The sequence below is a fragment of the Lontra canadensis genome, unplaced genomic scaffold (genome assembly GCF_010015895.1).
Source record: "Lontra canadensis isolate GAN:19392208 unplaced genomic scaffold, GSC_riverotter_1.0 scaffold38, whole genome shotgun sequence".
NCBI lineage: Eukaryota > Metazoa > Chordata > Mammalia > Carnivora > Mustelidae > Lontra > Lontra canadensis.
In genome coordinates, this window is record NW_022631032.1 from 13,982,379 (window position 1) to 13,999,723 (window position 17,345).

The 17,345-nt window shown below is 49.8% G+C and overlaps 1 protein-coding gene across 1 annotated transcript in view; it reads left to right on the plus strand.

Moving 5' to 3' along the window:
• Positions 1–17,345, plus strand: part of RAB6B (RAB6B, member RAS oncogene family) — a 56,216-nt gene that overhangs the window by 11,601 nt on the left and 27,270 nt on the right. Inside the window, exon 2 of the mRNA XM_032869669.1 lies at positions 15,450–15,508. Within this exon, the coding sequence (XP_032725560.1) occupies positions 15,450–15,508 (59 nt within the window). The remainder of the gene's footprint in view (positions 1–15,449; positions 15,509–17,345) is intronic.

Sequence of the window (17,345 nt, forward strand, 5' to 3'; positions counted from 1 at the left end):
CAGGAGCCAGAAGTTCTCTGATTCTGATTCATTAGGTCCCTCCTTTCCTCTCCCACACCCAGCCAGTGTGCCGCAGGCTGCTGCCCAGATCAGAGTCTGAAATGCAGGCCTGAAGAAGTGCCAGGCCGACCACCCACCTTGGTTCTCTCCCAACTACATCAGAAGAGGGCAGAATTCCCCAGGCGGGGCCAGAACCCAGCTCCCTTCTGCCTCCATCGTACCACAGAAGGGCTACTCTAAACCAGGGTTCTAGTCTGGACGGTGTCAGCACGTCTGTCCACCTTGGCTTGGGAGGGCTGGATGTGGTGTGTGAGAACCAGGCAGAGCAGCACGCAAATGCCCAGTGCAGTAGGCACATCAGGGGTCCAGCCTTCCTCTCCCTGCCCCAAGCCTCTCTCCAGGGCTGGTAGCTTCTGTCCTGAGGCAGGGAGGCCCGTGAGGTTCTGTTGTAGATGACCAGCCTGTCACCACTGTAGGAGAGGAAGCAGAGGCTGAGTGAAGGGTAGAGATGGTATCTCTTAGGAACGTGTGAATGTGAGAAGTGTGTCACATGCCTCCTCAGGTGACCTCGAGTGAGTCATGACCTGGCATAGCCCCTCCCCTCGAGCGCACGTGGAAACTGAGACTTGCTTCTACCCAGTATGGTATGGTAGAGCTGGTGGATGTCCCTCCCATGGTTGTTCCTGAGGAAGAGTCCTCTTGCTGGCCTCGAAGAAGCAAGCTGTCTCGTGTGAGAGGGCCTGGAAGGGGTTTTGTGGCGTGGAACAGTGAGTGGGCCTCTAGCAGTTAAGAGTAGCCTCTGGCCAGCAGCCCCAACAAAATAGGGGCCTAAGCCCTCCAGCCACAAGGAACTGAATTCTGTCAGCAGTCACAGGAGCTTGGAAGAGCTTGGACGCCAAGTACCAGAAAAAAGTGCTGCTACCACGCTGATACCACGATTGCAGCCTTGTAAGACCCTGAGCAGAGGACCCACATAAGCCGTGTCCAGACTTGTGGCCACAAAAACTGTGAGATAATCGGTGGTTGTTGTTTTAAGCCACTAAGGTTGTGGTATTACACAATAACCAATAACTAATACAATGGGGTGACGTTTTTCCAGGAAGGAGACATCTTAGAGATGCCCTTGTTTTGCAGACAAGGATTTGGAGCATCCAGGGTGGGGCCAGGACCTGCTCCAGGTTAAGCCGCTGGCTCAGGCTACCCAAAGGGAGTGAGGGAGGCCCCTGGGACTGGGGCCCTGGTTCTTGCTCTACTGTTGCTTTCTTCACGTGTCCTTGAACAAACCCTCCTGCTCCCTGAACCTCCATTTTCCCCACCACATGCTGGATCATGTCACATGTCAGGGCTGGGTCAGACTTTCTCTACCTACCCTCTTGCCCTGACGTGGTACTTTGCAGCCACTCTGATCTGTAAGCCTTCTGGGACCAGGCTTTTTCATCTTCATGCAGTTTACTCCCTGCTGCTCCTTGGCACTTTCTTTGTTGCATGTTTCCACTGGGACTTCAGGAGGCAGGATCTCCTTGTCCTGAGCACACTTCCATAAGCCTTACAGGCTCAGAGAAACCTTTGAAGAAGAGATCTGGCTGTGAACCAGGAGAGAAAATGTCTGACCATGGCCCTGGTGCTATGTGATTCTGAGCAAGTGGCCCCTCTTTTCTAACCTCACATCTCCTCAGCTCAATGAGGGACTTGGGCAAGATTAACTCTAGAGTCCTTGATGGCTCATGGCACTTCTGGTGCAGCTTTTGAGAGGGCTTATTAGGGAACCAGAGCTTGTGGGATAGGAACTGGATGAGCCTGGCTACCAACTCCTTGTCCTGGGACCCAGACATCCAAGTCCAGAGGGCACACCTCAGGATTAACTCCGCTCCCTCCCTCTGCCTGGCCCTCAGGTCACCCCAGGGCCCAGTCAGCAGTTGTCCCTGGTTCACAGGGGCTGGAGACATAGTGTTCTTCTCTCCCTATTGGGTGGCCCTGTGTCCAGTCCCAGGCCCAGGGCCCTGGAGATCTAGAGCACCTTCTCTACCTCAGTCACAATGATGCCGATCTCTCAACTTCACGAGGAAGGCCAACCCTACTCCCCAAGTGAACCCCGAGCAGGTGACCTTGAGTTCCTCACGAGAGCTTCTTTCTGTTGACTGAAGGGCGAGTTCTGTATATCCATTCTTCCCTTTCCAGCTGGCTCTAGAGGTGCAGGGGCTGGGATTCTGCCTGTTGCCTCCTTATTAAAGCAGCAAGGTGAGCCACTGTGTGAGGCTGTATGAGAGTGTACACAGGAGAGGAGGAGAAGCTGGGGCCAAGAAGAGTGCCAGGAATAGCTCTCTGTGCTCATGGACACCCATGGATGTCAGCCCAGGGTCCTCTGAGGGGCTGGGCATCTGGGAAGGTGCCCTGCTCACATTAGCCTGCAATCTAGACAACACCCTCACCTCCTGAGTGAGCTTGCTCTCTTGGCCAGACCATAGCAGTGCTCCCATGGATGGGTAGGTGTGGGTCCACCGTCACAGGGCCGCTCTGACTGCACCTCAGCTGACAGCCTTGGAAGCATAAGCCATGCCTCTCAGCACTGCCTGCTCATTCTCACTGCCCCCCTCTTCTCTCTCTGTTAGTGAGGCTTTTACTGTCAATGACACCAGCAGTTTGCTTCGAGAAGAAGGGATAAACATGAGCACAAATACGGCTTTGCCAAACTCCGTGCTGTGGATGGGCCAAGAGTTCCTATCAGTTCAATAAACGACCAGATTGGTTTAACACCGGCCTTGTCAAAAGATCGTCTGGTGGTGGGAATTTAGCTTGTGCTCCCTCCTTCTCTCAAACAAACATACATATCCTCACTATGAATCAGTTTTTCATAGCATGAGTGCAGCTACTCAGGCATGAGGACACGACTAGCCTATGTAGGGTCTGAATGGAGTTGGACTGAGCCTCAGGTAATTCTGCCCACCCTGGGCTGGCTCTCCAGGGAAGCCGTGGCAGAGGGTAACTGTGTGCTGTGGGTGGGGGCTCCTGATCTGAACAGGGAGTGGAGGGTGGCTAGTACTCAAAGCTAGCAGGTGCTGGTGCTGCTGTTGGGACCTGGAAGGGAGACTGCACCTTTTTTGAAGCTGACAGGAGTGTCTGAGATGACTCAGTGAGGCAGAGAAGGTACAGACAGTATGTGCACTAGTTGTGGTTGAGACCATCTCTATAGTCCACAAAAGCTGTGTGGTCAGGTCTCAAGTGGTTGTCAGGAAGGTCCCACAGATGCTGTCTCAGTTTCACAGCTAAGACACCAAGAGGATCAGGGAGTTCCAATGCACACTAAGGCTTCTGGTGCCTGCTGGATTGAGCATGGCTGTGTGTGTTGTGTGTGTGTGTGTGTGTGTGCGCACACGTGCGCGGGTGCGTATTTGCATGCATCTCCATGCACATGCACACATGGTGATTTCACACAGGCTCTCCCCACTGAGCTGATCTGTCCAGGCTTGCTCAGTCCCCTGGCCCATGGTTAGAAAGGCTCCCAACAGCTTCCCGGTGCCCAGCTAGGTCCTGGTTTTCTGTAAAAGACTAAGTTGATTCCAAGTCCAGTTATATTCTGGTTTCTTAGGAAAACTTCATGTTTACCAGAATGTTTAATAAATCAGAACAAGCCATTTCCTGAATGTGCCAGGAATCTGAAAGACACAGATGTGTGCACATGTGTGCGTTGTTTAAAAAAAATCACCATATTTCTTTCTTCCTTTAACTTTTTATCTTGAAATAATTTTAGGCCTTTAGAAAAGTTACAAGAATAGTGCAAAGACTTCCATGTGTGTTTCACTCAGAATGTTAACTTTTCACTGCTCTCATAGAATTCGTAGTATGAGAGGTGAGGATAGGCATTTCCACCTACATTGTACATATGAGGAAGCTGAGCCCCAGAGAGGATAGTAACTAATCTAAGATCACATAGCAAAGAAGTGGCAGAGCCAGGACTCAAATCCAGATCCATCAGACTTTAAGTGCATGTAATATGTGTGATGTAAGCATGAGTGTGCAGGTGTCCTGTTCCTCTGACCAGAGAACTTACTTTCTTGTGTTACCTGTCTCCTAGCAGAAATTGTTTTGGCATTTGATTCCTTTTTGTCACCTTCATTTTTAAAAAGATTTTTGCTGGGTATGGAATTCTGTGTTGACAATACTTTTCTTTCAGTACTTGAAAAATGTCACTTCATTTTCTTCTTGCTTGTGTGGTTTTTGAGAAGGAAACATAAATTTTTTTCTTCCATGTTTTCTTAGGTCTGTGATCCAACATATTGTTATTTTTGTTTACAAAGTCAATGATCTCTTAAAGATTTTTATTTTTTTAAAGATTTTATTTTTAAGTAATCTCTACACCCAACGCACAACCCCAAGATCAAGAGTCACAAGCTCCACCAACTGAGCCAACCAGGTGCCCCCAAAGACTTTTTAAATAATATGAAAGAAATATTTAATTTAAATAATATGAAAGAAATATTTAACCATGTATTAACGATTCCTCATGTTCATCATTCTTTAGATCCACATTTCTATCTGGTGTCATTTCACTTTCTCCTGGAGGACTTCTTTTAACGTTCCTCATTGTGAGGGTCTGCAGGTGATGAAATCTGTCAGTGTTTGAATGTTTGAAAAAATTTTTATTTTATCTTTGGTTTTGACAGATGTTAGATAATATATATTTGAGAGTTATGGTGTTTTAGGTTGATAGGATTTTCTTTTTCAGTACTTTACGGATATTGCTCCATTGTCTCCCTGCTTGCATTGTTTCTGAGGAGAAATTGCTGTCTTTTCATCTTTGTTTCTCTGTTTCTATGTACATAATGTATCTTTTTTCTCTTACTACGTTTATGATTTTCTCCTTATCACTGGTTCTGGCAAACGGGTTATTATGTGCGTTGGTGTGGTTTCTTTCGTGTTTCCTTTGCCTGGAACTCATTGAAATTTTTGGATCTGTGTGTTTATAGTTTTCCTCAAATTTCAAATATTTTCAGTAATTATTTCTTCAAATATTTTTCTCTGTCACTGCTCCCCTACAACCAGTCCTTTGTGGATTTTGATTACACATATATTCGTCCACCTGACATCATTCCACAGCTCACTGGGGTTCCAACCCTTTATTTCTATTCTTTTTTGTCTTTGTTTCATTTTAGATATCACCATGTCTTCAAATTCATTGATCCATTCTGCAGTTAATCTGGGAGTAATCTCTTGTTAATCCTAGCTGGTGTGTTTTTAAATCTCATACCTCTAGAAGTTTGATTTGTGTCAATAAATGCCTTCTACATCTTTACTTAACCTTTTGAACATATGAAATAGAGTTATAGCAATTTTTTAGTGTCTTTGTCTGCTGATTCTAACATCTGTGTCAGTTTGGGCCTGGTTTTGATTGTTTTTTTCTTCCTCATTAGAGATCTATTTTATTGGTTCTTTGCATTCCTAGTAATTTTTAATTAGGTTTCAGATATTATGAGTTTTGCCCTGGTGTGTATTGGATAGTTTTTGTATTCCTATAAATATTCTTAAGATTTGTTAGCTGGGACTAGAGGGCTGCTCACCAGAGTGGGGCTAATTATTGCCTACTTCTGAGGCACAGCCCAGTGTCCTGTAAATGATGAGGCTTTGCACTCTAACTGGTAGAAACAGGTACTACCCTAGGCCTGCGTGGATGCCAGGCAATTTCCTTTAATTCATTTGAGTGGTTCTTTCCCCAACCTTGAGTAGTTTCCTTATACGCATTTGCTGATCCATCCTTAGCTGAAGACTGAGGATGTCCTGGAATTCTCTTTCTCTCTGTGCATCTCCCTTCTCTCCAGCACTCTGTCCTATCAACTCTAGCTGCCTTGTTTTCTCTGGACTTTTGAGCACGATCTCCTCAGCTCAAGGAGTCCACCTGGCTCCATCCTTCCTGTGCTATGGCCTGAAATGTCCTCAGAACAACAATTTGAGGGCAGTTGTGGGGCTCATGTCATTTGTTCTGTGTTTTTCAGGTTTTACTATTCTTCATTGCAGGGTCTTGGAAATCATTGTTTCATATATATTGTCTGTTTTCTTGTTTCAAGTGAGATGATAAATCTGGTCCCTTTTATGCCATCTTGACCACAAGCCAAAGTCCTGGGCCCTTGTTTTTTCATTTAATCATTTATTCATAGGAAACAGTGGTTTGGACTCATGACTGTGAACAGTGACTTGGGCAGGTGGTGTTGCTGGGGCTGGTAGCACCCTTGCTTTCCATCAGTGATGTTCATCGTGTTGATTATATTAGCATGTAATTCAACGGGCCACATGATTTCTGCCCTTCTGACTCTTTTCAAGAACTTTCTGTTGTACAGCTCGTATAAAAAGCATAGTATTAACAACGAGTTTGGTTAATCTCATGAATATCATGAATGTTACAGTTGGTCATGATTTTTGTTTGTTTTTATTTTTTTGGTTTTTGAGATTTTCTTTCTTTCCTTCCTTCCTCCCTCCCTCCCTCCCATTCCTTCCCTCCCTCTCTTTCTTTCTTTCTTTCTTTCTTTTTTTCTTTCTTTCTTTCCTCTGCCTGCCAGGGAGCTCAGATAATTTCTTAGTTTGACTTCTGGAGCTGGTAAGATGTTATAATATGTACTTATGTAAACAAACTCTTTGCTCCAGCCTTCTCTTTTTAGCTTACTTGTCTTTTGCCTTATATCCCTCTCAGAATTCTCAGTTGCAAGCAAGAGACATCTGCTTTTACTATCCAGCTGATTTGAGCAGAGCAGACAATGAATGTGAGCAGTGATTGGGAAGTTCAGAGTCACTGGGAGGGTCAAAGGACCAGGCCAAAGCAGCAGCCTGAGTCACACCAGGACTAATCCAGGAGGAGGCACTGTTCCTGTGCTGGGTACTGGTGTAAGCTGATGCTGAAACCCACATCAGGGCTGCCTCTATATGCAGAACCAGGAGGGAGTCTCCCCCAACCCCAGAGATTCATGTTGGCCATTTCTAGTGAGGTCTCATGTGAAGGTCCCATAGGAGAGCCAAGTCAGGTGCCTATAATATGGCTCCAAGAAAGGCCCTCTACTGGGGAGGATGGCTTTGGATCTCCTTAGGTGTAAGAGGGGTATTCAAAAAGATTGGGAGGCTATTCAGTATTGTTACTGATATGTAACTACTATATCCTGATACTATTTTAAGCAGATATATTTTCAAAAGTAACTAATAACCCTTTTGGAGGAAAAAAGTCAGGGAGAAGGGGTTAAGCCAGGCTACCCAATAAGCATAGGCACTTCTCACACGCCGCAGTCACATGCAGATAGCACAGCCTCTCCCTTTGTGCCAGCGCCCGCTCCCTCTCTCCAGATGAGACAGCCAGAGAACAGCCCCTTTTTGGGCTTTCAGGGCTCCAGGCCAGTTGGGGCAGCAGTGGGGATGGGATGAAATGTTTGAAGGTTGGCAAAACCCAAGGTCAGAGAGACTCTGGCCTAACAGGAGAGGAGCTCATGTTGGTGTTTTCGTCAAGCTGTATTTCAGGCTTGGTAAGCATTTGTCACCAACCCCAGAGCAGAAGCAGACCTGTAAGACCATCTAGCCCGACCTCCCTGGAATAATGACCTCTTAGCCTAGTGAATGGCAGAGCTGAGATGTATGTTGGTAGGGGGCCAAGGGAGGGGATGGCACCCCATGCCCCTGATGCAGCGTAGGCTCTCCTAGGATCCCTGCGCTTGCACATATGAGACAGGGATGAGTGGAGGACACTGGGAAAGAAAGAGGGGCAGGAACAGGTCATGTTCCCAATTGGAAGAGGAGAGAAGACCTCAGCCAAGCCAGGCCCAGTCATTGTCCTGCCGACCCCTCCTCCCACTCCCTTCTCCCTCCTCTGTTCTGTCTTCCCTGGGTCCCTCAATGAGGCCCAGGTGGCTGAGCATCCTCTGTCAGAGGGAATTAACACACTTAATTAAAGTGTCCAATGAAGAGCTTTGCATATTTCTTAATTACTGTCTGAGTCTTTGGGGGGACAGTTTGAAATGGGATTTTTCATATTTCCTCATTTAGCCTACAGTGAGCCAGCTGGCCCCTCAGGGCTCAGGTAGGAGCCAGCAAAACCCTGGTCTAGAGCTGCCTTTCTGAATGTGGAATGGCAGGGTGGATATGGCATGGGGAGTCTGGCCCCTAGCCCTCCAGGCTTGTCAACCTTGCAGGGAGGTTAGAGTAGACTTTTCTGTTTTGTGAAAACAGCACAAAAGGAAATGAGGGTCAGACAGATGTAGCTTGGTGTCTCACTGGTTCCTCTCATCACTGTAGGACGCAGGGGTTGTGCACCCATGGGCAGGCCTAATGGGGGTACTTTGTGGGCATGGAGGTGCATGGGAACAATGGAGTCCTCTCTCCAGGCCCCTGCAGAACAGAGATACTGGCCCAGGATGGCCTGGTCTCCTTCCTAGCTGCAGGGCAAGGACTGAGCCTTTCAGCAGACAGGCCCTCCCCAGCATACATACAGCTTTTCCTGCTTGTGTTCTGGAAACTGAGCTGATGGAATACCTGAGTCACCTGGGCCTCAGCTGTGGGGAAGTAGATTTGCCTTTTCAGTCCCGAGGGCTGCCTTCTGACAGCTACAGACATTCTCTAACCTAGGCCTGGCTGTGGGCCAAGGATGCAGAGACCCTTTCCCTGGCGTGTGGACTGCTCTGCTAAAAACACAGGTATCAAAGAGATGGGCAGCCTGCCAGTGTGGCCTAGAAATGGCAGGGGGCTCTTCCAGGTCTTTCCTGCCTCCTACTCGGCCTAGCTCTGTGGCCCCACGGAATACCAGGCAGAACCCCACCGTCCAGCAGCATCCCGTAGCTGATGTGGGTGGTAAATGTGAGTGTGTGGCCTAGGACAGATTATGGGCCGAGCTTCTGGCTCAGTGAAAGGGCTAACCTGTGGGCAGTTCCTGCTCTGCCAGGTCTTCCCAGACCTTCCACGAAGTCTCCAGCTAATTTCTTGTGCTCTCCCTTGTGTTCTGCCCCATTTCTGGCCCTCACAGCAATCTCTCCACCACATCCACACCTGCCATGGAGATAACAGGTAGAGATAACAGGGGTCCTTCATGGAGGGAGACGGTGTTAGAGCGAAAGTCTGGGGGCTCAAGACCCACTCAACTATCAGCCTATGACCAGGGCACAAACCAAGCCCAGGGGCCCTCATTGCTACTGACCCCAAGGTCCTGGGAGGTTTGGGCTTCACATGGTGGCCATGGAGAAGTGTGGGTGACAGCTGTATGCAAAGGATACCTCAGCCTCACATCCCCAGCTCCATCCAGCCCCTCCCCTGAGGACCCCGTTCCACCTGATGCCCTGTCCCCACCAATTAATTCCCAGCTCAAATGGCCGCCTCCTTCAGGAGACGACTGCAGTTCTCCAGCTGAGCGGCCTTGTCTTCTGGTCGGCTCTCAACCGTCCCTCCGAAGCTGCTTGGCCCATTAGGAATCTGCACCTGAACAGTTCCCCCACTGGAGCAGGGCATGGGAGAGAGCAGGGGTGCACCTGCTTTCTCACTGGGAATTCTGCGCCACCCATGGACCTGGCAGAGTAAGCCCCCAGTGCGTGTGTGTTGAGTGCGTAGAGAGGCCTCTGCAGCTACTTAGAAGCCACCCAAATGTATGAAGGTCTACTTATCTGGGACCTGCCACTGACATGGGGACCGGGGCCTATGGGAGGCTGGTGAAGTGAGGTCCAGGTGTGTGCTGGTAGCTGATTGTGAAAGGCCAGCATTCAGTCCACATTGCACTGGTGGAATTTCAGGGCATGTGGGACTGAGCTCATCTGGACAGGTTTGCAAAACTTCTGGGTCCACAGTACACACTTGGGTGAGAAAAGAACTATTTTATGATAATGACAATCATGAATAATAAGTTTAGATTCTCAGGTCATGAGACTGAAAAATTATTACTAATCATTTGTTAATGGTTTTCTTTCTGGATTAATGCCGTCATTTGTGCTTTGGCCTGACAATTAAAAAAAAAAAACACCTTAATGGGTGACCTGAATCCAGGTGACTTGACTTACTTGGTGTTTGCTCCTCATCCAGTTTACTTAGGCTTAAAGAATGGCTCCATTGTCTGCTGGTCACAAAGCCAGGTGACAGAGAGGTGTCCCAGGCTCTCCTGTGCATCTGACCTGTCACTAGGTCCTGCTGTCCCAACTCTGTTCTCCCCAGCCCAGCTGTCTCTGCTTTCACTGAGATCTGCTGTCTTTTGCTGGACTGCTGTCCCCAGTCTGGCCCCTGTAAGCCATTCTACCCAAAGTGCTGTAAGTTTTCTTCCTAAAGCACAGCTCTTTTGCTCCGATTACATAATGCTGTTTTATATAAACACCCCAAAACTTATACCGTAAGGCAATATGGATATTTACTTTGCTCAGGAATCTGTATCGTTTGGGCAGATCCTGGCAGGGAAGGTGTGTTTCTGTTTCACTGGCCATCAGCTGATGGCTCTGAGGCTGTGGGCTGGTGTCACTGGATGGCTCCCTCACCCACAGATCTGCTGCTGGTGGGGGCCTCCATTTCTTGCCAGGTGGACGTCTCTGTGTGGTTCTCCCTCAGGTAGGCTGCCTTGGACTTCCTCACAGCATGGTGGCTGTGTTGAAGGGACAGCTTCCAGAGCATGAGGGAGCAGAAGCATTCCAGACAGAGGCTGTGCCACTTTTCCTAAGCCAGCCTGGAGAGTCACAGTGCCATTTCTGCCATAGTCACAGGCCCACCCAAGTTCACCCCTAGACAGAGCGTTAGTGGCACATTGTACAAAGAGCATGGGGATGGGGAATATTTGGTGAGCCATCATGGAAGTTAGGAACGGCCACCCCTGTTCCCACCACCTCTCTACTTGAGACCCTTCAGAAGCTGCCGCCACCCTTGGGAGAGAATCCATCCTCTTGGTATGTCCCTGCCCTGCCGGCCTTGCCACTCTCTGCCTTCCCTTCCTTCCTTCCCTCCACAGCTGGGCCCAGAGATTGATTTTGGTTTAAGTCAACCCACTGGCCACAAGGAGCTTCCTTGAACAGTATTTGTCACTTATGCCTCTCCTCACCCAGGGTCAGGCTCCATTTTCCCTGAGATAAAACTCAGATGTGGAGACCTCCCAGTGTGTCCCCCATGGCTCCTAGACACATTTCTGCTCCCCTTGATCTATTGCCTCCCTTGTCACATGAGTTTTGTGTCTCTGCCTCTCTGCCTTGCCTCACACTGTTCTCTCCGCCTGGAACACCCATTCTCCCTCACCCTCCTACAGCTCGGCAACTGATCTGCCTCCACGTTGTGGCCTTCCTGACTGCCCAGCCACCTGGGCCCGTTTTTAGCGATCTCCTGCTTTGCTGCCAGTCAGGCCTTTCCATAAACCAGCACAATGTGGTGCATGGGGTGTGGACGGTGGCAGCAGATCTGGGTTTATACCCCAGCTCCAGTGCTTACCTGCTCTGTGACCTTGCGGCAGTAACTAACCCACTGGACCATGATCGGGGTTCACTGAGGGAACCTAAGTTAGGCAGTGCATTTCTTGTCTGGCACTGAGTAGAAGCCTAGTTAGAGAGTCGGTCTCCTTTGTAAAGACTCCTGGCAGATGCTCAGTAATGAATTTTCTCACCCTCATTTGGTTGAAATAGGAAAAATGCATCTCCCTGCTTAATCATGTGGGACTAAACTACCAGAAGATACTGCCTAGCCATGAGCAGAGAGAAGAGCTCAGTAACGATATGCCTGGTTATTGAATATAATCCTGCCAGTGGAGCTGAATCTTTGTCCTCAGAATCAGCTCTGCGTTGCTGCAGTGGTGTCCATGAGCTCCTGTTGGGAGGCATGTGGGACAGTGTGACCTTGAGAACAGAGCTGCGAGGGGAGGACAGCTCCCAGAGGCGGCAGGAGCTGGTTGGAGGCACGATGTGGCTGCCCCTTGCAGGCCTCCCCCGCCTTTGGCGCAGTGGTAGTGCCCAGTCAGGTGACGGCTGCGGCTGTCCTGCCACCCTTCCCGGGGAGAGTGAGAGAATAGGCTGCTGAGGAGGTGGGTGGTGCAAGCTCTCCGTTTGCAGGGTCCCGAAACTTCCACCCAGGGCAGGGGTGGAGGGTCTGAGCCACATTATCCTGGCAGCTGTGGGCAGAGTACGGGTGGTCTGGGGTGAGCTCTGAGGCGGTGAAGAGGGTGGGCTTCTGCTCTGAGAAATGAGAAAGATGGGCCCGGAGGAACAGAAGGAAATTATTCCCTTTGGCAATAAATTAGTAATGAACCTGTCATTCAGTCCAGGCCTGAGGTGGAGTGCTGGGTCCCAGGTGTTCAAGCTCACTCACCCTTACATGCTGAGCCCACCTCGTGCTTCTCACTTCCCAGTTCCTGACCTTCCAGATTGGGTCAAGCAAGACCCCAGGGGGGGCAAAGCCCCCCACCTCTATCTGGTCCTAGGGAAAAGGAGCCTTGGCTTGGTGGGGCCATTTCCAGAATCCTGTGACATCCATGGTGGTGGTAGCAGTGACCTGGAAAAATCCTGAGACCCAGTGTGACCCCAAGATGCTGAGGCAGGTCAGGGAGAGGAGCTTGTATCCTGGCGAGGGCCACTCCAGCCTGACCCCACTCAGTCTGGCTCTGGGCAAGTAGCTGTCAACTCATTTCCACACGTGTGAAAATGAGGTTGATGTGAGCACCTGCTTTGGAGTTGAGGCCTAAACCGTGTTAAGGACTTGGTGTGGGGTTGCTGCAGGTACAGAATTCCTGCAAGCTTCCAGCGGGGAGGGGTCTCGAGTCCTCTGCTCACTGCCATCAGGTAAATCTGCCAGACGCGTGCCTGGAGCACACTCCAAATACGGGAGGGGCTGCCCGTTACGGTTATCGGGGGAACGCCAGGAAGCTCTGGCAGGACTCCACACCTAAAATTTCCTCCTGCACAACCCCAGGGAACAACTTATTGTCTCGGGGCATTCTTCTGCCACCTGGCAGTCACCCAGCCAGCCAGTGCTCCTCCACCGCCTGTGGCTGTTGTCTCGAGATGGGTAACTTGGCCTTTGGAGCCCTAGCAGGGATTTCTAAGTTCCCAGCCACTCCATGGAACCTCCCACTCTTCTAGTGACTTTCTGCCATTGCATGCTCTCCTCTCTGCCTGCTTGGCTGCCCCAGGGAAAACCCAGTGCAGGAAGAGAGTTGGTGTCATCCTTCCTTCTCCCCGTCCTGCTCCCTGATGCTCTCACCCCTTTCTCCCGAGATGCGAGATGTGGTGTGTCATCACCTGGGGAAATTACTAGTACGCCCTGCGACCCCCCTCTTCCTGAGAAGGTGGTAACTTTCCACTGTCTCAGAAAAGGTGGCAGTGTTCTCTTTGATTTTGTCTGCCTCTCGCTGGCTCCAGGTTTTACTCTGTGGTCCCCTTAGCCCTCTCCAGCCAGGCCTTTCTGTGCGGGAAACCTCCATTTCTCACCTTCATGTGAAAGGTAAGGGGAGATTTAAAACAACTAGGAAGCACCTAACGGATTCATACCTTTCAGGTTCCAAGTTAGATTAGAAGACATCATGGGTCTTTTACTGCTCATGCCAGAGATATTTGGGATAGAAATGTGGCTCTTGTGACGCCAGCTGGGATATGAGCTGGCACTACCAACTAGGGCTGGCCTCAGATCCCCCGTTCAAGGGCATGGCCCTGTGAGACTGCCCCCCGCTTCAGACGCCAGCCAAAAGTGGGCTTCCCAAGGACACCACACTGACCAGCTGGCCGCAGAGCCTCCTCAGGTTCCATAATTTATCAGAGCAACTCACAGAACTCCGGAAAGAGTTCTACTTACGATTATAGTTTGATTAAATAAAGGATGCAAATCAGAAACAGCCAAACGAAGAGACATATGATGGGCAAGGTCAAGCCAGTGGCTGTGATAGTGTTTTTTTAATCTGATATTCTAGAAATTATCTCAATATCTCCGTTGCCTTCTGCCTCCTTCTACTTTTAAGCATTTCTTATGTGCCCAGCACTCCTCTGTTTTATTTAATTCTTAACACTGCTTTTTGAAGTCTTTGCTGTTATTGTACCCACTTTAAAATGAGGAACTGAGGTCCATAGGAGCTGTGGCCACTTCAAAATGACACAGCTAAATAGCACCCCAGCTAGGATTTGAATCCAGCTAATCACTTCTGGGTCAAAGATGGGGCCATCTAAATCTGCCCCAGTCTGTCAGACGTGCCTTCTGGCTAGAAGACGATGCCTTTCCCTTAGAAATGTTGGCTGTTGGAATATGGTTGCTTGTCTCTTACATGGTGTAGTACTAAGGCTTCAAAACTGGCAAAGGCGGGGTATAGCTCAGTGGTAGAGCATTTGACTGCAAAACTGGCAAAGGACCCTTCCCAGAGGAGCCAAGTTGGGTTGCCCTGCTCCATCCAGGCAGTGAGCAGCCCCCGACCAGGCCCAGCCCAAGGACATCCCACCAAAGAATCAGGGAGAGGCAGAATAGAGAACCTTTAGGAGCTGACTCTCTTGCTTTCCCTGCCAGGGTCATCTGTCTCCAGCAGCCCAGAGCAGGAGGGGCTCTGAGCCAAGCTCAGCTGGGCTAGTCTCCCCTCCGAGCCTCCCAGGCCCATGGCAGAGACGTGATGGGACAGTGTAGAGAGGGAGTCTGTGCTGGGTCTGACCTAACAGCTGTTCCTTTGTCACCCTTCCTCCCCTCCCAGAGAATGAGAAACGCAGCCATAGGTATTTCTGCCCCTGCCAGGCCCCAGGGGACCTGCACAGGGTTAGGTCGGAAACCCAGCCCTGCAGTTTGGGAAATTAGCAGCATTTGTGGAATTCCCAAGAGCCTCACCTGATTTCTCTCAGCCATGCTAGTGGTTCTTGTTTGGGGGGTGTTACTGCCCCTCAGAGGGCTTCTGTAAATGTGGGAGGGGGGTCCTGGATTGACACGTGACTAGGAATCCTGCCAGAACTTATGTGGCAGGCTCCAAGGATGTTAAACATCCTGTGAGGAGCTAGACCCTCAGGCACACACTACAAAAACCAGTCCTGCCCTTGAGCCACTAGGGGGTAGTCCATTTACTTCCGCTGCCCCCCTCCAGTTCCTTGGAAAGCCATCCTCCTTACCAGTCCCCAGGCTGAGTGAATGGGGGAAAAGAGCATGCCTCCACCCCAGCTTGTGGCCAATGGCAGGGATGTATTTCCAGGCGGACGCGGGCCCAAGTGAGCACGGCATCTTGTCTTGCACCGGCTTGCTCTGATTGTTCATATATAGCTTCTGGGGGTCAAAGAAGACCTGGGTGTGGGCGGTGAGACTTCTCCGGGCAGGGGAGGCCTCCTGCTTGGTTCTGGCAGGAACTCCCCTACAGCCCACCTGGTGGAGCCTTGGCCACCTCACCATGGGACACCCACGTGGGACATTTCCTCCTTTCCTCTAGGCTTTTTTGGTTCCTTATCCATTTGCTTCACATGATACGTGTTTAGAGGAGTCTAGCATACCTGCTCCAGCTGAACCCCTCTCTTGTTCTTGTTTTGCAGTCGGGAAGACGTCTCTGATCACGCGGTTCATGTACGACAGCTTCGACAACACATACCAGGTGAGGTCCTGGGTGCCCCTGCCTCCCCACCGTGTCTGCAGCCGGGATGACCGCTTGGGCACCATGCCAGCATCTGTTTTGTCTCGGAAGAGCTTCCTCTCTGTGCGCTGGGCCTGGCCCACTAAAGATCCAGAGCCCTTTTGAAAATCCAGACCTTGATAAAGGAGACACTTCCAAGAGGAAAATTCTAGAAACAGAGAGGACACGTTTCAGTCTCTGTTCTCTTGCTCCCCGTGGGCAGGTCTAAACCACCACACTGTTTGGTTACTTGGAGTGTCATCATGTAGAGGAGAGTGGATAGGCAAGATGTAAAATGAGGGAAATGAAAATTAGAGCAGTAAGAGAACTTGCTCCTCAAGCCTGGTTATGTGGGCTCACCCCTACACACAGGGGCATGTGTGCACGTGAATATGCACAGTAGCTGAGGTACTTCCTTTCTGGAGAGGCTGGTTGTGATGGGCTTGCACTGCTCTGTGAGGCGGGAGGCTGGGCAGAGTAACCTCTGTAGCTCCTGGCTCTTGAGAGTGGTCTGGGGCCAACCAGCCCAAAGACTGAGCTCCTGGGACTCACTAACATTGCACTCTGCTGGCATTACTGGTGAGTCTGGAGGATCATGCAGATAAAGGAAGTTTCCCCTGCAACTATAGCTTTTTGTGAAATGCACAAAATTGAAAATATTTCAACTATGTTTAAGGGGAAAAAAAGATATTTTCTTCCTTAACAAAAGGGCAAGTAATCATTTTCTAAGCCAGTGGGTTCTGTAAGCTTTGAGTTCCAAGAGATGTTAGCTGGTGTCACTTGAGAGGGAAAGGTAGGGATGAAGGTTCAGTGCTTATACAGATAGAGGGAACCCTGGTATACGAAAGTCAATCGACTTTCCTGCTGCAGGACTTCTCAAGGCTCTTACCACATCGATAGACGGTTTTGATTTGCTGAAAGAGGGATATAGTGTGCAGGATCTCCCAGTGGTGTTTGATCATGGGATCCTTTTGTTCCCGAGTCCTCAGAGGACACGTATTTATGGCACAAACTGGGGACTGCTGTGCTAAGAGGTCCCTCTGCCTCCCCAGACTTACACAGGATATGGAGCACAGCTCAAGGCAAATGACAGGTCTGCGTCTGCTCCTTAATCTGTCTGTCTCCCTCAGGACCAGTCGTCGTCTTTGCCTCAAATACACTCTTCTCTGCCTGCTTTAATTCCCTGCTTTTCCTCTGCTATGTCTGAAACACCAGATAACTAATGGCCTTGGGAAGAGTTGACAGAGGATAAGAACATGCGGCTCTCAGAGGGGGCCCTGAATTCTCTGCAAAACCCTGGGTAGTGGCTTTAGAACGTCTGACTTGGCCACACTTTGTGTTCGCTCCAGGCCAGAGCTTCCCAGAGGCCTCCCATAAGGGAGTTCTGCCACGTCAGTCTTCCCTTGAGATTACAGTTCTAACACACTTCAGTTCTGAAGTCTAACCGGATATGCATTTATTTGTGTGTGTGCGTGTTTGTATGCAAATGACCTGGCAGATATTATTTTGATTATTTGATTTTTTAAAAATTCTAAGTTATTTATAATGCCTCTCATTGGTGTCCCACTGAAAACAATGGGACTCTTGGCTGGCTGCTGTTCTTGGTGCTGGGTAGCAGCAACTGTGGCCCCGGGGCCTTTGCAGTGACTGTGATCCTTGTGGGCATGGATCAAGGCCTCAACTCCTCCCCAAGTCCTTTGAGTTTCTTAGAATCTCCTCCTACCTCCTCCGGTGTCCTCTCCTATGGCCTGCTGCTTGGCCTGCACCCTTTGGTCCCATGGTTCTCTCTGCTTGCTGCTCCCCACATGAGCAACAGTCA